The sequence below is a fragment of the Elephantulus edwardii genome, unplaced genomic scaffold, assembly GCF_000299155.1.
Source record: "Elephantulus edwardii isolate Elephantulus edwardi_28Jun2011 unplaced genomic scaffold, EleEdw1.0 scaffold00074, whole genome shotgun sequence".
Taxonomy (NCBI): domain Eukaryota; kingdom Metazoa; phylum Chordata; class Mammalia; order Macroscelidea; family Macroscelididae; genus Elephantulus; species Elephantulus edwardii.
This window is the reverse complement of record NW_006399824.1, coordinates 13,906,821-13,927,347: the sequence shown is the minus strand read 5'-3', so window position 1 is coordinate 13,927,347 and position 20,527 is coordinate 13,906,821. Positions and strand designations below refer to the sequence as shown.

At 40.2% G+C, this 20,527-nt stretch overlaps 1 protein-coding gene across 2 annotated transcripts in view; it reads left to right on the top strand.

The window, feature by feature from the left end:
* ARID5B (AT rich interactive domain 5B (MRF1-like)) overlaps positions 1 to 20,527 on the top strand; it is a 249,592-nt gene that overhangs the window by 195,679 nt on the left and 33,386 nt on the right. For both annotated transcript variants that reach the window (XM_006889028.1, XM_006889029.1), the window contains 3 exons: positions 4,773 to 4,885; positions 13,654 to 13,858; positions 15,875 to 15,927. In XM_006889028.1, the coding sequence (XP_006889090.1) occupies positions 4,773 to 4,885; positions 13,654 to 13,858; positions 15,875 to 15,927 (371 nt within the window). The remainder of the gene's footprint in view (positions 1 to 4,772; positions 4,886 to 13,653; positions 13,859 to 15,874; positions 15,928 to 20,527) is intronic.

Genomic DNA, 20,527 nt, shown 5'->3' with positions numbered 1-20,527 from the left:
CCCCCCCCGAGTAAGACCAAAAATCGTCAGATTTCCTTTGGTCCGTGAAAATGAGTACTTTGGAAAAAACAAAGTGGCATAAAGTGAACCTTTGAAATGTGAGGGAAACCTCTACTTGAGTAAGATGAACAAAGTTCAAGATAATAGATTTTTTAAAAAATAAATACTTTTTGTTCTCAAAAAATAACCGGGCTATCGTGAGGCAGTAACGTGTGTGTCACTATGCCTGTGTCCTTTTGGTTTCTAAATTTTACAGGCCTTCAGTGGTTTGGCAGAAATCTTGTCACCCACTTCCAGGACCAATGCAAATTGTCCTCCTGTCAACATTGTGAGGCTGTTTGCTGCCTACCCTGGCCTGCAATGCCCTGTGCCATTTAAGCATCCTTAGAGAGAGGAGAATTGATGCCTTTGAGCTGTAGTGCTAGAGAAGAGTATTGAATATACCATGAATGACTAGGAGAAAAAAACAGATCCATCCTAGAGAGGGCAAAATTGGGCTGCTCCTGGGAGGCAAGGATTCTGAGGCTTTGTCTGGACATACTTTGGACATGTTGCAAGGAGGGACCAGTCCTTGGAGAGGGACTCATGCTTGGGAGGGTAGAGGGGACAGCACAAGAGAGGAAGACCCTGAATGAGATTTATTCAGTGACTGGGGTTATGGGGTTGGTGTGTCAGAGACAGTGAGAGTCTTGGCACAGGATGGAGCAGAGTTTACAGCTGTTGTACATACGGTCTCTATGGGTCTCAAGCAACTCGGCGGCACATAACTTTTGGGGAAAGCGCCTGCTGATAACACGTCAATAATATAGATACCCCTTTCTGAGCTGGAGTGAGTGCTTGCTTATGTATGTGTGTCCTGTAGAAGTTGGTTTAAAACAGGCAATTATTTTGAGAAGGCTATTAGACAAAAAGTCCAGCTGCTCAGTTGGAATCTTTCTTCCACCCATAAACAGTTGCATGACTAGAGACCAATCATTTCATCATCTCTCAGTTTCCTGCTCTACGAAATGGGATTAACAATAGTTAGTGCCTCCCTCATGGGCTTTTTGTGAATTTGCAACTGTTGTCTGTAAAGCGGTTATTAGAACAGTGACTGGCATGTAGCAAGTGATCAGTGTTTTATATTATCATTATCATTTTTAATTATTATTAATATTGATGTATGATATTGGGCACTTGTAGAAATACTTGTTATGTTATGAACCAAGCCAATGGCTCGGCTATGAATTATGGACACATATAAGCATAGGTATGCCGTTACTGTGTTATTTTTTTCCTAATTATTACTATTCTTTTAAGTAGAACTTCCTAGAATCAAATATGTTATCAGTAAGTGGACTGCTGGTCTCTCAGTTTGGCTTTGCTGACAAAGCTCTGTCTCCCCTAAACCACTGAGGGGTAAAAACCCAAAACACCTCATTGTTGCTATAGTGGAAGCGACTCCATTGGGATTCTGAGGCCTCGGATGGTGTGAGGGAAGATTGCCCATCTTTCTCTCAATGAAACTGCTGGGGGTTTGAACTGAGAGCGAGGCTCGCCTTCAGGTTAACAGCACCACTCTAAGAACTGTACTACTGGGGCTGGTCTAATTCTGGATTCTGGGGTCTGTCATTAGGTCCACAGCCATTTAGCTTTCAAGAAGAGATCATATATAGATTCATTCACAGTGACTGTGAAGAGGTGTGATTATTTCCTATAAAAGAATTCAACACCAAACCCCCTGTACTGACACTATCACCCCTGGTGACAGCCAACATACCATAAATCCAATTATGTTTATTCAGCTACCTAGAAAAGGATTTGATTTCTTGACACCAGAGGAAAAAATAATAAAATTGACTTTGGGACCTAAAGTTTTGTCACCAAGAGCCAGCCCTCCTCAATCTCTAAAATTCACTCTCAGATCTTTTTATATCCAGAAGTTATCAGATTGTATTATAGTGTGTATTCTACCCAGTCCTGCAATTTCTGGGACCCTGGGATTTGCCTCGCAGCCCTCTGGGCATTGTGCATTGAGTGGGGAACAGGATCATAACCCTCTCCAGTGGCTTGACAGCAAATCCAGAGCCAAAGGCCATACTTCTCCTATTTCAGTTTCCATCACAAACTCAGATTTCTCTTCCCAGAGTTTAAGAATAAATAGCAAAGGTGAATGATGGTTTACCAATGTCCAGTGTGATAAGAATACCACATGGTGAGGTTGGCGGTCTTGGCTCATGAGGAAACAAAGAATGAGTATGTTGGCAAATTATTTCCATTAGTCACTTGTCTATTCAACACGTTGGTGTTACACACTGTTGCCTCCTGTGCATTGCACTGGGACAAATGGGAGACGAAACCCTACAAAGTCTCGCCCAGAAGGACTTTCCAGCCTAGTATGATGATGAACCTTACAAGGAATAAAGTGGTATATTGAAAAGACAAGGGCAGGAAGAGAACTTCAATTTGAGCTTTGGGAAGCTGATAGGACTCCCTGGAACCATACCTTGAAATACCTGCCTTCTAAGGAGCAAATGACATTTTTCTTGATGAAATCCCACTTTTTAAGAGTTTACATTGTGTTCTAGACCTGTAACTCTCAGAATCTGCAAAGGAATGACCCTCGGTTTCTCTGGGCATTGAAAATAGCTCTAAGGATGGAAAAAATAGATCTCATTTGGGTGGGAGTGGGAGCAGTGGTTGGTTCTAGAAACCTCTGCTGCCTGCTGATACAAGTCCTATCTCTGTCTCTTAAAAGGATTTGAAAGCTTTTCTGGTAATAAGTACCTTTGACGTTTGTGTAAATGCCTCTCACCCAAAAGAAGATGAGCCTAACAAGTCTCAGGACAGAGTGACATTGTTTTGTTCCTTTTCACTAACCGCCTCCCATCTGCCCCCACCCTTCCCCCGGCTCTTGTTTGTTTCTGTCAGCAATTCTGCTCAGCTATTATTCTGATAAGGGACGTGAAAGCACACCCTTCGCTCACAGTCATTAAAGACTTAGTCCTGGCTGTGGAAACCACTCCTGTGCTACCCCCCAAGTCTCTCACAGTCAGCGCCCACCACGCCCAGGCAGCCAGGCTGTCCCGGGATGGTGGCCTGAGGTTCTGACCAGAAGGGGGGAGTGACAGGTCAGGGGCCTGCACCCCGGTGGCCCCGGGGAGGGAGGTGCGGGGAACAGAGCCCTCCCTGCGCTGTCTGGCAACTCCGGCGAGGTCCCGAGCGCGCATCCCACACACTGTGGGTGCGAGTCACCGGCGTGTGTTTACATGAGTAATGGAGCGGCGGGGGGCAGGGCGCTGCGCGCGGGGCCCGTGCGCACTCGGAGGCGAGCTGCCATCCAGCCACACGAGTGGCGACTTGGGGATGTGGCGGAGCGGTCACGGGCCGCAGCGATCCTGAGCACCGAGCGGGCAGATGGTCCTCGACGGGAATGGGTAATCACCCCTTCTCTCCTCTTGTGATTTGTCTATGTGTGTGTGTTGTGTGTTCCTTTGATCATCCATCCCCCACTGCCTTTCTAGGGTGCTCTTGGCAGAGGAATGTTTGGGGAACACACCCTTCCCATCCCATCACGAAAGGACAGTAGTTCTGTTCTGGGAGGGGAAAAGTGAGCCCCAAACCCCACTTGGGAACTTCTGGGCTCTGGGATTGTGAAGGCTTTTCCTGGGCTTTATCCACAGCGAAGCTGTGAGCCCCACTTTTGTAGCCGAGCCAATGAGTCGGATTAATAGCGTTTGTCAGAGGAGCGCAGTGTGAAATGTCCTGAAATCACTGGTTAGCTAAGCAAGATTTAACAACAATTAAGGGTGTTTGGGTTGTTCAGATCTTCCGGTAATGAAAACTAAGAAGTGTGGCTACTTGGAAAGCAAGCGGGTCGGGTGTTATTCTCTAGTTTGGTACTGTTCAAAGGCTGGCTGGTTAATTGGTTGGTTTTAGTTTTGCTTGACTGGAGTAACTGAAGTGAAACGTGAAAGTTGCTAATCAGAAAACTCAAACTGCAGCCTGTGTTTGTGTGGATGGTAGGCAGTGCCAAGGGAGATAAAGAACTGATTGTCATTTTATCTGTGACTTTTAAAAATTGTAACTCGCTCACAGAATCAAACTTAACTCATTGTGTGTGATCTTAGGAAATGCTTTTAAACAACTCTCAAGAATTTTATAAACAAGTACATTAAAAAGGAAAGGGAGTGTGCCAGTTGAAATGGACCTGCCAGATTCATTAAGGTTTGACACAGAATGGTTGTATTATTAGAAAATCCATGTGACAGTATTTTTTTATTGTTACCGTGCATGCCTCTTTGAATAGCTATCTGTATCTACCATCATTTGATGCCTCCAAACACTTTCAAAGTGAGATGTTTTCAAACATTACATTGCTGTGATACTCTATCACTTCAGCTTCTGTGAACAGAATGCAAAACAAAACAGAAAGCAATGAATCTGGGAGCCAGGGTGAGGGCAGTTGTTCATTCTAAGCTGTTTCTCTTTCAGGAATAGGACAGTGTGTTTTTCTTTATCATCATTCTTCAGAGTTGCGAGTTTCCTTTTCTTTGTATTAATTTGACATGTTAAAGTGTCATAGATTAACTTTGGGAAAGATGTGTCATTTGCCAAGTAACCCTTTCCAAGAGAGAGAATCCTGAGAACAGATCGCTACAGATGTGTATGTTTCTCAGAAGAGGTAGAGGGAATCACAGGAACAGTACCATCTGGGTCTTTAAAAAGGAAGCCCATGCAAATAAAACGTGTATAAATTGTTCTCCTTTGGTGTTTTGTTTTGTTTTTTCCAGCGCCAAATCTTAAAGGCAGACCACGCAAAAAGAAATCCTGCCCACAGAGAAGAGATTCATTCAGTGGCGTGAAGGATTCCAACAATAATTCCGATGGCAAAGCTGTTGCCAAGGTACAGTCATTTATTCCATGACATTTACTTTCCTGCACCTTTTTATTCTCTTTCTCCTGTCTCTTTTTATTCTTGTGTCTCGGTGGCAGTTTTCAACTCAGATACTGAGTCTGGAGCGCTCTGCTGGGTCTGTTCCTGCCACCTACCCTCCCCTGTCTGTGGGGTGTGTGTGGGGCGGTGTAGGCATTTTGATTAGTCAACAGAAAGACTTCCCACCTCCCAGCTTGGCCTGTTGGGTAAAGGACAGATGATTAAGCGCCCACGTCACTGAGGCTGAGATTTCATAGTAGGTGACACAATGACATAGTTTACTCTGCTCATATCAAAAATAGACCAGCTGAACTGTCCTCTTGCTGAATGTACTCATCTAAATGGTTCCGAGATTATCAGAGGATGAAATTAGAAATGGTTAGGATGAATCGTTCTGCTCGTACTGTTTTCAAAGTCACCTCTAATTTCCATTAACACAAAATCAAAGGCATAGAAAGATGAGATAGATAGATAGATAGATAGATAGATAGATAGATAGATAGATAGATAGATAGATATTAGATTTTATTTGACCAGCTGGTCAGGAGGAAGGAGTCCTTGGAAAAAAAGGAAATATTCTGGGAAAGATGGGAGGTCAGAAAAAGAGAGGAAAACTCCCAACAAGATAGAGTGACATGGTTGACTGTCACAGTGGGTTCATATCAAGAAATGGTGAAGATGGTGCAGGATAAGACGAGATTCAGATTTTTATTCATAGGATGGCTGTGAGTCATATTTGGCATGATGGAATCTAACAACAGTATAATAGTAATAGATATTGCTTATATGTCTGTAAATAAATACATTATTATTTATGTAACACTTTGGCTATAAAGGATGTGGATATGTGTCATATTTGGAAGCAGGAGTGGCATCCACTTCCTAAATAACATGCTTCTGGAAACTCAGGCCTATTGTTCATCAGGTCGCTATGAGTTGTGCTTGACTGCAAGGCAATTAACAACAACATATGTGTCATATAGATACATGTATATTTGGGGTGTGTGTGTGTGTGTGTGTGTGTGTGTATAAACCTATATGCCTATGTCCATATAAAGTTTTTCTTTCTATATATATTTTTTTTATGTTTTTAAAGATCTCTGTTAATACAGACCAAACTTTCGCATTCTTTTCTATTTTTTAGCATTGCCTAAATATTCTTTGGCTTCTTGAAAGTGCATGCCTGAAATATTTAGCACCAGGAAGGGTGAAGTGTCATTTCATATTTTTAGATGGATCTTTTTTACTCTTGTGGGGATGGGTCAAATTTCCATGGCTCCATTTACAGAGTATTTGCGTTATAGGTTTTGTTTTTGTGCCAAAGGCAGCAAGAGTTATTTCAGAACCTAGATGGAAGACCACATTGCTCCTGGCACTATGCTTCCAAGTCCAAGGAGTAAACTTCTGAAAATGGAAGTATTGCATTAGTGATCAATCTGGAAGAATCTTACAGAGAGAAACAGAAATTTGGTTCTATATTAATGGTTTTCTGTAGGTCTACCATATGTATTCACTCCCACTAGCAGGAGTGGCATCCACTTCCTAAACAACATACCTCCGGAAACTCTTTGAACTTTGATAAATGTCAGTAGTTATAGAAAGGCTTCAGGCCTGTTGTTCATAGGGTTGCTATGATTCGTTCTCGATTCAAAGGCAATCAACAACAACAACAGTAGCAAAAGACCCTCAGAAAGAGGGATTGACACAGTAAGTGCAACAGTAGGCTTGAGCATTTCAGAGATGATGAAGACAAGATGGGCAAGGTTTCGGTTTGTTGTTCATAGTGACACTGTGAGTCATAGTATGACTCAGTGGCACCTAACAACAATTAATAAGTAAATCCTATGCATTCACTGTCTACAAATCTTACCTTAAATGCAATTATTTCAGCAGGAAGTTGTGAGCACTTTTCAGGGGAAGAGTTTTCCATTTTCTTTTCCAAAGTTACAAAAAACTAAGATGATGTCAACCAACTGAAGTGTGTCTTTCTCATTTTATGTGTGAAAACAAATCTGTCTTTGCTTTAAGGCAGTCTTGTTCTGCTCTTTGCTCATTCTGGGAGTGAATTCTCATGGATATCAGAAAGATAGCCCTAAAAATTACCCAGCTGGACCTCTGACTTTAGTCTTGGAGGATGTCTGCAAGAAGAGTGCACTCTGTGATGTGGTTTCCAGGCTCCTGCAAAATACTGGCAAATGGACTGAGATGGATTTAGAAGCATTTGGCCAAGCTTGCACTGGCGATATCTTGTATTGGCGCCCTGCCCCATACCTTTAGGGTGACATCATGTGTTTACTGCAGCCTGTTCTGTACGTGAGCCCAGCACGATGAAGCTCCTTCCTATGTCATTTGGAATCACTACCCAAGTATGCCTTGGGGAATTGTTTGAAACTTTAAAATTAATGTGAACACCTTCCTATGTCATTTGGAATCACTACCCAAGTATGCCTTGGGGAATTGTTTGAAACTTTAAAATTAATGTGAACAGCATTGCCGCGCTATTTTCTTTCCATGCAAGGCAACTCAACACCCGCACTCAAACCCCAAAACCTAAAGCATCAACAGCCTGCTCTCCAGGTGGACTGTCTTTGATAGTCACTGATTTGTTTCCTCCAAAGGAGGAATCATGGGCAAATTTGAGTATTTTTGAGGAAACGGATTTTTCTCCCATTCCTGGTGAATGGAATTGAAAGGCAGATGGGCGGATGCCATGCTGCAGTCAGCTTCCAGGGACTCTGCTTTCTCAGAGTCTCGGATTACAATACTGATTTAATTGCTCCTGTTGATGCCACCAAGGCTGGTAGATTTAGAAGAGAAGGATTGGTGGCGTTCAAGCATGGCAGACCTGACTGTCAGCACCAAGAGAGATGTTAAATCCCCACAGAATGATGATGCCAGTCATTAGGACAGACATTTGGGCTTCAAGTAGCCTTTCGTTATGAAGCACTACAAACCTGAGATCACATGACCCCTTCAGTAACAGGAAGCAACAGTGCCGAGGAAAGTGAGCTTTTTGACTTTGTGACCAAGACCTGTATGAGGCTTGCTGTTGTTTTGGGGCTTCCCCTCCCCCCCAAAAAAGTGCCACAAATGGAGCATTTCTAACTGTGGATGATTACTTCGTGCAGCACCACAGAGCAAACAGATAGTAAGAATTCACTCAGGTTGTTGTGTCCACAACAGTAAAAAGAAATCAAGCCATGTACCCATCAAACCCTAAGATTGCACTCTTTCAGTGAAAATGGGAAAATTAGCTTTACATGACTCTTTTTTACAAAAGGGAGAAGTTTATGGCCTTCCAAGTCAGGCACATGGGAAAGAGTTTTCCCTTTCTCTGGAGATGTCACAAATGTATCCAACCCAAGACCAGGTCTGGTCTTTCGCTAGGACCATTTGAAAGCAGCAGATCTAGGGACCAGGCTTGTTCAGAGGGTGATCTGTAGCAAAGAAACCTTCTTGACCTCAGGCTCAAATGAATGGTCGGTGCTAATACAAAACAAGTGACTTCTCCTTGTAAACATTTCCCACAGACCATAGTGTCAACAGGTGGCTTATATTCTAAAAGCAACATAAAAAGGGAAGCCAAGATGTGCAATGTGTTCTTTAATTTAAATTACAAACACTTTCCGTGTTTCACAGATGTTGTACTTTCAGAGTCTTTCACCTCTTTGGATTCTCATAACTTGCCCCCCCCCCCCGCCCTGGGATTATTGGAATATCCACCCCATTTGACTGAAGACAGATTGAGGGTCATCTAGCAAATCAGTGACCAAATACGGATTAATACTCTAACTTTTTTTCTTGCTGGTTCAGTACATCATGTTGCCCAGGTTGGAGGCTGGATTAGCTATAACTCAATTCCGTGGTGAGAGGATGTGGTTAATATCAAATAGGTGGTGGTTCACTGAAATCACTAAGTGTGGATTCTGTAATTTGCACATCTTCATCACCTTAGATGCACTGCTCTCCAGAAACCATAGAGTGGAGGACACAGCAGATGTGTGGTGCTTGGGCTGGGAAAAACAGTCCTTGGCACTGGCTTTCCCATCAAAAAGTTCAGCTTTGTCAAGATCAGCGGGAAGACCAGCTCTTGTTTCCTTTGAGATCTGCACTTATAATCAATAGATCTGTGGAAACACTCTTCTTTTAAATTCTTGGAGGTGCTGGAATACACTGTATTTAGTGTGGAATACATCCATACAGACATGCATGTGTGCGCACACCGACTTGATTTGGTGGTCCCTATAAACAGAATAATATGTTAAAGATCTCATTTGTATCAGAAATGTTACTGAACTAGTTCAAGAAAGGCAGTCACTGCTCACCAGGCACTTGGCATACACGCCGGAGAAACCAGCCTGGGCCCAAGATAGAGTTCAGTAGGGAGGAACCTGATGTCACCAGAAGCTGTTGCTAGAGTAGGTCTGAGTTACTCTGTACGCACTCTGTGCCGTCCAATTTCTGACTGTTTCCACGCTAGTGACACATGGACCGTTAAGCAGTTATCCGAATACTGAAGAGATACCTCATACCCTCTTAACATTGATGCTTTGGACCTAATCATACAGATAATTGCCCCACTCTCCCTGCACATTAATTATTTAAAAATTCAGCTAGTTTTATTTACAAGCCTCAGACCTCATGCTGTTTGTACAAGAACAGGGGTTGGAAAGAAGCAAACCTAGTTCTACACCCAGAGATCTGCCCCTCATTAGCCTTGTAACAAGTTAGATATCCTCACCCAGCTGCAGTCTCCTTAACTGTAAAATGAGATTTAAATAGTTTCCTTTTAGGAGTCTTAAAATGTTAAAGTAGAATTTGTACAGCCCACAGCGCTATCTAGATCTGTGTAGGTGTTCAGTCAATATTGGTTTCCACCTCATTCTGTATCAGAGAAAATCGGTACGATATTATTTTTCAACGTTGGAAATCACCTAGTTTTCTATTTCAGTTCTCATTCTATAATTCACATTTTAAGATGATGGCTTTCTAATACCTAGAATTAAGATAAGCTTCTTAATTGGGGAGTTTTGACTACCGATTTAATATTTTTATTAAGCAGTTCAGTGAAGTATACTATTTAAAATTATAAGCCCTAGAGTTACAGTCTGAGTAACCTCCAATTTACAATGTATTTGTTATTGTAAACCCTTTCCTTAATATCTTATTGTTAGTAATATACACTATGTACAATGGTTATTCACCCATTGCTGTCAAATCACAGCCATCTCAGAGCTGACCCCTCAGTGGATTTTCTGAGGCTGTAAATGGCAAAGAGGAGATTGTTCATCTTTGTCAGTGCTGCTGGCAGATTCGAACCGGTGGAGAGATGCCGCCTTTGGTTTAGCAGCACGACAGCTACACACTCTGCCATCAGAGCTTCCTTATACAGTGGGACAATTCAAAATTAACTGATGTTATTCTCAGATGTTTGATGGCAGATGTTCAAAAGTAGGGTTTATGAAAATATAATAAAAGGTAATTTTTTTTTAAATAAAGGAGGTATTTGACTTCTGTCAGAACCAACTTACTGTGGAGGAATCATTGGAACAGAACCCTCTTATAAGTTGGAGGGCATTTCTATCTGGTTGCTCTTCTAGACTCAATACCTGAAAACCAAATGACATTGTACATGTTATTCATCTTCTCTGTGGCTCAGTTTACTCGTGTAGTACTCAGTTTATTATTTCCTAATAACCTACCAAATTAAGATGGTCAGCTAACATTGTTGAGTCCAGCCCACAGCACCATTGTAAGACAGGGTGGAACCGCCCACAGAGATCTCTAGGCCGTAAGTCAATCAGGAAGCCGACTGCTACATCTTTTTTCCACTGAGTGGCTGGAAGGTTTGAACTGCTGACCTTTCTGTTAGCAGCCAATTGGAGCATAAAATACTGCTTTTTAGAACAGAACCTAACTACAGATAAGTATTCAAAAAAAAAGGCTGGAGGGCAATACAGATTACAACCGGAGTGATTTTATGATTTTTATTTAAAGCTACTACATTATAGATTTCATTAGAACTTTAGACCCAGCAACCTAAAATCTGGCAGTGAAAAACTGATGACAACACTAAATTTTGCAGTTGCTATTGATATATTGTTATACAACCCTAAACTTTGAAAAGACCTATAAATAAAAATCCTATGTGGGAAAGAGTTTTTAATCCCAGTTCTACAGCCCCTTAAAAATTAAAATCTCATCTCAGTACCCAGCTGAATGAGTTGTGCAGGAAGTTTTATTTTTCCAGGACCAGTCTAAAGATATTAAACTAGTGTGTCCACTTGAGAGAATAAGCAATAAAGAAAGCCCTTACAGGGGATGCTGTTCTCTTTAATAAATAAGCAGCATCATTTATGTTCGCTGTGCTTAGGAAAGAAGATTTGCAGGCAAAGGAAAAGAAGGGTCAAAATCTGAAATGAAAACCATTGTTGCAACTGTGTGGGGCATTTTTATTCATAACATTCCCCCAACATTTGCCCTTAACTCTCCATGTAGATTTGGAAATGTAAAGGATATTAGAATGTACACATTCCCCATGGGCGCACTTGAACTCTAAGGCTGACCCTTTGTACTTCCCCCTTTTACAATTAAAATAGCTCAGCAACTTAGCGTTATATTTAACAACCATCAAAGGCCTCTTGTAGAACTTGCCAGTAAGGAGGGAACATTCAGTTGGCAGCATGATATGCCCAGCTCCAAGCTCTCCTCTAGTGTGGAAAGAATAACATCTGGCCTGTTTACTGTCCTTTGTTTTGTTTTAATCATAAAGCTTTTCACCAAAACTACTTGGATTTTTTTTTTCAGCTGACCTTTACTTATTTGTTTGTTTGTTGGCAAATTATATCTCTTATTATATTCCCAGAGTCCCTGTGTTGTTGTTGATGTTGTTATCTGCCATCAAGTCGCCTGCAACCCATAGCAACCCTATGTACAGCAGCTCTGAAGCCTGCCCTGAGCCACTCTCACTAATTCCAACACACCGACCCCCATTGCCCCAGTTACTGTATCAATCCTTCTCATCTGGAGTCTTTCTCTCCTTTGCTTTTCCTCCACCCTTCCAAGCATGATGTCCTTCTCTAAGGACCAGTCTCTCCTGGCCACGTGCCCAAAGTATGTGAGATGGAGCTTCAAAGTCCTATCCACCAAAGAGAGATTTGGTCTAACCCTCTCCAAGACAGACCTGTTTGTTTTCTTGGTGGTCCATGTTAAGTTCAAGACTCTTCTCCAGCACCACAGCTCGAATACAGCGATTCTTCTTCTGTCATCCTTAGTCATTGTCCAGCTCTCTGAAGCATACCGAGTAATTGCAAAGACCATGGCCTGGATTAGGCACACCTTAGTCTCTTGACTGATATCATTGCTTTTCAGCACTGTGGAGAGGTCCCTGACAGCAGGTGTTCCCAATGCAGTTCATCTTTTGATTTCCTGGCTGCTGGTATTAAGAGTGTTGATTGTGGAGCCAAACAAGCTGTAATTGTTAACAACCTCAATCTCTTCTCCATCTGTCATGGTGCTGTCAAATGGCCCAAGGGTGAGACTCTTTGTCTTCTTGATGTTGAGCTTCAATCTATATTAAAGACTACAGTCCTTGACCTTCTGCAGCAAGCCCTTCATGTCTTCCATTTCAGCAAGCGAGTCCCTGTGTAATACAACACAATTAATTAACACTCAGTTGCTAACCAGAAGGTTCAAGATTGAAGCCCACCCACAGGAGCTTTCGAGGGAAAAGGCCCAGCCCAGCTCATTGCTGCCAAGTGAGAACCTGCTCATTGCTGATGCAAGCAGGTTCTCTAAGGCTATACATTGCACGTCTTTCTTCCGCAGAGCCACTGGTGGGTTTGAACTACCAGAGAGGTGAGACCTTAGAGTTAGCAGCCTACCTCCTTACAGATTACACCATCAGAGCTCCTCCCTATTGAGGGGTGACACGGGGATGGGGCAAGGACCTTGTGATCGACTTCTTAAAAATCAGCCCTTGGAAAAATCTGTGGAGCACATTTCTACCCAGAGATATGCAACTGGTTGTGTTATATTCCCCGAGCTGATTGAAAAGTAAGAAACACTCATTAAACTATGGAGTCTTTTATATCCTACTATCTGAACACCCCTGTGGGATCCCATCAAAAATCTTGCTCCTCTCCCTGATGCTGGCATCTCCTGGCTGGGGCATGCTTTCATTTGTCAAGGCTTCTGGAGAGAGTATCAACAATTTGAGTTTACTGTGAAAAAAGAAATATGCCTGTCATTTTGATACAAAGAGCCAAATGGGTTCATCATTAAAAAGGCAAGATTTGTTCCAAAGGCTGATGACCATACTGATGATACCCTGGGAAAATAAAATTCTAAAGGGGCAGAAGAAGGGACCTAAGGAAGCTGTTTCCCATCAACATAACTGTAGAGAATCTAAAAGAGGGTAGGTGAATGACAGCCCACTAGCCTTTTGTTTCTATAAATACAGTTTTATTGAAACACCACACCCATCTAGTCATTTGTCTGTGACTGTTGTCACATTACACCAGCAGAGTTGAGCAGTTGTGACAAAGGCTTAAAAGCCTACAGTGTTTATCTGGCCCCTCACAGAGTTTGCGATGGGCTGCACTAAGTGACATCTCTCCATAACACTGTTATAGAATAGAAGTGATTTACTGAATCAGTCATCACTTTCAGCACAAGGTATCTCTTGTCAGCATTCCAGAACTACACCTAATTTGTACACCATATTTTGTCTCTTCTAGGTGAAATGTGAGGCCAGGTCAGCCTTGACCAAGCCGAAGAATAACCATAATAACTGTAAGAAAGTCTCAAATGAAGAAAAACCAAAGGTGGCCATTGGTGAAGAGTGCCGGGCAGATGAGCAAGCCTTCCTCGTGGCACTTTATAAATACATGAAAGAAAGGAAAACGCCAATAGAAAGAATACCCTATTTAGGTTTTAAACAGAGTAAGTATCCTTGTTTTCATTTCTGAACTATCAAAACTGTTCAGATTCTTCAAACTGGGGGAAAGGATTGACTCAAGAGATTATGTTGAAATCCTAATTTGGGGCTGGTGCCCTGTGTTTATACTAAATCAGAGAAGTTGTTCCAGGCAAGCATTTTCCCTGACTCCTTCCGCTACATTGTTCCCTTTGGGGGCAGAGTTGCTGGAAGATATTTATAGGTTTGAATCCACTGATTATGACTGGAAATAGACATGTTGAAAGTTTTTCATTTTCTGTTTTGTCAATCTCAAGTGTCCTTAACGCCTTTCTTCTTAGATAATACTATGACGTCGCTTTATCAGGCGCAGATGTTGCCTGTGAAAAGGCAGCCTTACCAAAAAAAAAAAAAAAAGGAGAAAAAGAAAGAAAGAAACTATTAAAAGGTGGACAGAGCGACCACAAAGAGAAACCATATTGCCTCATCTCAAATCTATTAAGAGATAAAAATCTAGTTTCAGGGGAAACAAGAAATACCCCGGTTTGAACAGGAGAGGCCCTATTTGGAGGACTTTGCTATGGTCATTTTAAGCTCCATGGCATAATTGTATATAGAATAGGACACTCCAAGCTGAGCAGAATTCCATATAAAAAGAAGAGAAACCTGTATCCTCTGCTGATTTTGTATCCAAACATGCATGTATGCCTCTGTCTGGATATAGTGGCTCACAAAATGATGAGCCCCTGGCTTGAAATAATCTTTTCTCTAAACATATCTTCCTAGATTAAAACCATGTGTCATTTTGATGAAGAATGTCAAACCTGTATGTTTTACATAACAATTTACATACCTAATAGCAATTGGCACTGATTGCAACAGAACACTTGCAGCCATTATAAACTTATATAACTACGAATGATTACAATGTTTGTCTGAAAACTGGTTGCTTGAAATAGAAGTAAAATTAATGTACTATGAACAGCTTTGTTGCATTATGCATTGGTTCAGATTAAATCAGGGCCGAGGCAGGGCTCCTGAGAGCTTTGAAATAGTACAAGGTTCAATGAGGCTTTGAAAACGTGTTGTGTCAAGAGCTCTCCCCCCCTTACTTTTTTCTTTTACTATTATTTTAATTTTATTCTTCATTTCCCTTGCCAGAGAAGTTCTTGAAGTCAATTTTCTCCCTTTGTGAAAAAATCAAATCTGTAGCAGCCCCATTCTGTAGTATTTGGTACAAATGAGCAAGAATTGATAGAAATTTGTTATGAACATATACAAACTCTATAAAAGAGATTTGTTCATGTTGTGTGTGTGTGTATATATATTTATATATATGTATGTGTATGTATACATACATACACATTTATGTCAATGCACAGTTAAAGGACCAAGTGATCTTCCTATGTAGTTCCTTTTTGAACAAGTCTCTTCCTTGATCCCCTTGATCTGTTGCATCACTCAGCCTCCTCTTAGAAATAATTTGTTTTCCTAGTCATTGGATTTGGAAGGCGCCATCATTCCATGAAATACGGTAAATGCCTTTAATATAGTGCTGCCATCAAGCATTCTATTATGAAGGTAATCATATATTGGCTATTATTTATTTATAATGGAAAGTTCTTATCTGAGGGAAGAAAGCATTATATATTACTATTTAATCAACGTCTTTCTTCCAAAAGGTTGAACAAAACCAACCCCAATTTTGAAGTCACTGTTTCCCCTCCCCTCAAGGACCAGCCAGCTTAGTTTTCCTTGCTTTGTTGATGGCAACGAGAACTAAATCTGTTTTGTCCTTTATCCTAAAAGTAGAACCATTTCCGTAGTTTCGTGACTGTTTCTTAAGAAATATTTTAAGAGGTAATAATATATCCTGTTATTGAATGCCCTTTGGCAAATTGTTTCCTGAGAATGTAGCTCTCTGAGGTACCTTAGTAATTTTTTTTCTCTCATTGAAAAACAAAACAAAAATGTTTTAATTGACATCTCTTGGATATATGTTAATGCAATGCTTATCTAAATACTTATTGTCCCTCTAACAGTTAACCTTTGGACTATGTTTCAAGCTGCTCAAAAACTGGGAGGATATGAAACAGTAAGTGTTTAAGCAACTTAAATGAAATAATTTTGCAATCTAACTTTCCCCCTACCACACCCCTCCTCTCTGACCTAACGGAGAAATGTAAAAGTACGCCATCATTGACTGCTTTTTTCAAATGACTCTCCACTTTTGGGGGTTTATTGGGCCACTTTTGGAAATAGTCCCAATTAGTTCCAGGTTTGGCAAAATTGCAAAGTTGTCGTAAAAACTACAAGTGGAAAACATATGTAACTCTCCCCTGTCAGGGAAATTAGTTGGGTCTGTAATTTTTTCCCATGTTGAGAAAGGGCTATTATTGTACAACAAGCCAAGATTGCATAAAAGAAACTTCCCTTGGCAACATACCTGACATCTGTTCATGTCTAATATGGGAAATGTATTAAAGGCTTTCAAAAGCAATCAAGATTGGCCATTAAGGAATAGAATACAGCAGAATCTTCTCTTATTCTAGGGCAAAGAAGCTTTATTAGACAAGGGTCAGTGCCACATAAACAGGAAGTTATCAAACTTATTCAGAGCAGGCTCTGACACTCTTTATCAGCTAATTCTAAGTGACAGGAATGGTTATTTTTAGCCCACAGGAAAATTTGATGGCCATGGATTTTACAGCATGTATTTTCAACCAGTAAAATGTTAGAGCAGCAAATGAAGATTAAGATCTTGAAAAAGAAAAAAAAAGGAAAGAAAGAACTGCATAAATATAGTCCACAGAGATGACATCTATAATAAAAATCAATTGACAGAGGAAGATGTCGTCATTGGAAATATTTTCTTCTCCACACAATGATCAGATTAGGTTGTGCAGTTTCTTCTGCAATTGAATGAGGAATTAGGTGGACTTTTCTTTCTTTCTTTAAGGAGTAACCTGGGATATCTCTGTACTATAGTAAAATGACAGTGAGAGACAGAAAGTCAAGGAAATGAAATTATATTAGCACAAATGTAATAGCCAGTGTTTCTTGCCAGATAAACCATATTGTTCCACGATCTAATAAAATGATTTGATGTTAGCATTTGAGATGGGGGGAAAGATGGCAATCATTGAGGTATTCAGATAATCTAGTTTTTAGAGAATTGTACCATAAATTCTGACTTTAAAAAAATAGGTTAACCTTATCTATGCCAAATGTTTTGGTTTTTAGGTTTTTTTAAAAAAAATTTATTTTATTATTTTTTGTGTCTGTACCATCAAATCAGATCTGACTGGTACAGGAGGAGATTCAAACCACATGCCTCTGGGATTGCAGTGCAGCTTCCTGCCACTAGGCCACCAGAGCTCCCTGCCAAATGTTTTTGTTTTTTTATTTTTAATAAAGAAATGAAATATGTGTTTTCATACGGGATTGTAATACTCAAAAAAGTATATATAAATGTGCATTTCATAGACATGAATTTGCTTGGAATATTGACATTATCAAGTGTCCTCTATACAAAGAAATAATGTAATTTTTTCCTTGGGCAGGCCTGTTGATAGGACCAGAAGATCAACTCTTCACCACTGTAGCTCATAGTTTTGCAAAAGCCCAAGCTAATTATAGCTTTCATCCCTGTGCAGAAGATGATAACTCATTCAGGGTTAGTCTCATAAATTTAGGAATCAACCCCTCTACCCGGCTTTTGCTGGTGCACATAGGAGCACACATTTTTATAAACTGTGATATTGCACAATATTATGAAATGTCTTTTTAAACCCAGGAACTTTTTGTTACTCACTGATAGGGAGACTGCCAGAAAATTTCACAGGATCAATGTTCCCTTTTGTATCTTCTGTTATCTTTGCAAGGTTGTCCTTTGTGCTTTTGTTTTTGTTGATGGTGTTTTTCTTCTTTTACTGTACAACAGCAAGATACTGTGTAATGTACAGAGGACACTTTGGATAAGGTTGAGGGCAGGATTCCTTCGCTGAGTCCATGCACTAATGACTACATAATCAGCAAATAACCTCAACATACATGTATTGTGTATCTTATATCTGGAAGGTATTCAGAAAAGATTAAAAATATCTAGGCCAGGCGTTTCTGGTCTTGAAGTTGCACACTGCACAGGGAAAATGGTAATTATAATTGTAAACAAAGTGGGAAAAAGATCAGTGCTTTCTACTTAAGAAGCATTTCTTCATTTAGCCAGGAAGAAAGGCAAGCTGGCAAGCCCTTGGGCCCTTAGTGCCAAATCTTGAGGAAAAGATGAAACTTAGGGATGTTTTATGGTTTTCTTGGAAAAGAGAATCAAATAGGAAAATAACAAATGTGGAGTAAGAATAAAGTTAAGTGGAGTTTGGAATGAACTTGGAATGACTAGATATTGTCTGGGACAAGCAGATGTGAATAACTTTAATAAATAGGCTATTAAAAAATGATAAGTAGAAAGAGAGTGAGGCCAAATGAGGAAGACCGTTGAATGCTGGACATTGGAGTTATTCCAGTCCTGGGGAATGCCCAGTGGCTGATAGCATACTGAAGTGTGTGTTTTACCACTTAATCCTCTTGTTTGAAAGAGTATACGTAGGTGGAGAGAGGCTAACCTTGAAAGCCAGTTTAGAACCTTCATTCCCTCTAGTTATAAGTTTTATGTCCCTTCAGATAAGCCAGAAGAGCCCTGGCAGCCTCTCCATTGCCCTATCCTCCTCCTCTCTTCACTCAGCCTTCATCCTTCCTTGTCCCTCACCAAGACTGCATCCCTTTTCTTCCCTTTAGGACTTTTGTGTTTATTTTACTTTGGGGTTTTCCCCCCCTCCCATTTATCTCATGTCAGACAATGAATCATTCAATGTGGGCATTTAATATAGAAATCTACATCTGGACTCATAGTGGATGAGCCTTGGGTGGGATTTTATCTGCATTGAACTGTGTTTTTGAGGAAATATATTTTTTCATTTTTAGAAAGGTATCACACTACCTTTTGACCCAAGAGACATGTATACTGGCCACTCCCATTCTACATTTAGACATTTTAACCTCCTCAGTATACATTTTTCTCTTGTGTATGTTAACAACCAATAAAAAGTGAGTATTCTATGGGAATTAATTTTTAAATTAGTTCAATAAATATACAGTTAATATCCAAGGTCTGATAATCTAAATTGTGATCATAAAATTGTAAGAGGACAATTTTTATTGAGTGTATCTGATATCAGGAACAAGTGTGGACTTGTAATCACTGAGAGTTCAAAAGAGGCCCTAAAATCTTCTAGATCAGTGATTCCCAAAGGCTAATCTCAGAGCCATGCTTGGGTTTTAAATGAGGAACTTATAGTATGTAGAATTGTCTAGGCCCACCTTGAGATTTTGAGATCCTTGCTTTGAGGTGCTTGTGCTTGAGAACCAAAGAATCTTTTTTTTTTAAAAAAAAGCTTGTCATGTAATGTTAATTTGGAGCCAGTAGTAGCAATGATTATCAACACTTAATTTACTGGGCTCTGTGTCTTTTGGCTTAAAAATGTCACTTCCATCTAAGTCGAGTATCAAATAATAGAAAATTGTCTCCATGCTGCTGCTGTGAAAACATGCCAGAGTGCTAACATTTGCTTGGCTCAAGGACAGAACTAAATTTCTGACTAGTGTTTTTCCATTCGGTAAAGTGGTAATCTAAATGTTAAGAGCAGACACTATTTTTTGTTGGGACGCTATGAACTTATTCATTTGAATAAGGAAACGTGGAACACCCTAAAATTTGTATTTTTCCAGATTGACCTTTGCCCAGAGAAGATTGCTTGCCCTGTTTTCATTTAAACCCTCATTTTACAAGTAAGGAAATGGAGGCAGAGGGACTTGAAGTGAGTTATATAGGAGATCATCGAGATAGGCTTCGTTTCTTTGACTTGGTGAAATTCTGTGTACACCTGTCTGCAACTCCATAGCATCATTGGAAGGAAAGAAATTAATCAGTAACTATACACCTTCCATTCCGGCAACCTCTTCCCTATCTGTAACAGTGTCTATATATTTTGAGTGATGTTTTAGAAAAATCACCTGTATTCATTCATAACACCTTTTTAGTCAGTTCTTTTTTGTACCTAATGGGAACCTTACCATATACACTAATTAGCTGAGATTTCTTCTGATTCTTGAGAAAAATGTGTGAACTTTAAATTATTGTTGTTGTTATTTTCAGTGCCATCGAGTTGGCTCTGACTCAGAGCAGGCCTGTGTAGAACAAAACCTGTTCAGTTGAAAATCTCAAGTATAAATCTGTCTGATGTCTTGAGTCTCCTGTTAACATGTGATTGGATGAAGACCTCTCTGGAATTCCTTCTGGTTATAAAAAGAGGCCATCTTAATTGGCTTGTTTTTGTTTGTGGTTATAAACTATTTCAAACCTTCTGGTTTGAATTGCGGATTAAGGATTATTTCATTTCAGTCCTTCACAACCCTCAAATTGAATTTTTTTTTAAAAAGCAGAAGTTTTAAGGTTTTATAGCTTTCAACTAAAGGCTGTATATTTTTTAAAATTCTCTTGAACTCTTTTGACTTTTCTGGAAATGCAAATGTTATTTCCTCATCTTTAGTGATCATAAACGTATGGAATAGATTGGATTTTCTAAAAATCAGTGCCTTGGCATTCTACTTGCTTGGCACCGAGGCTCTTTCATTTGTAG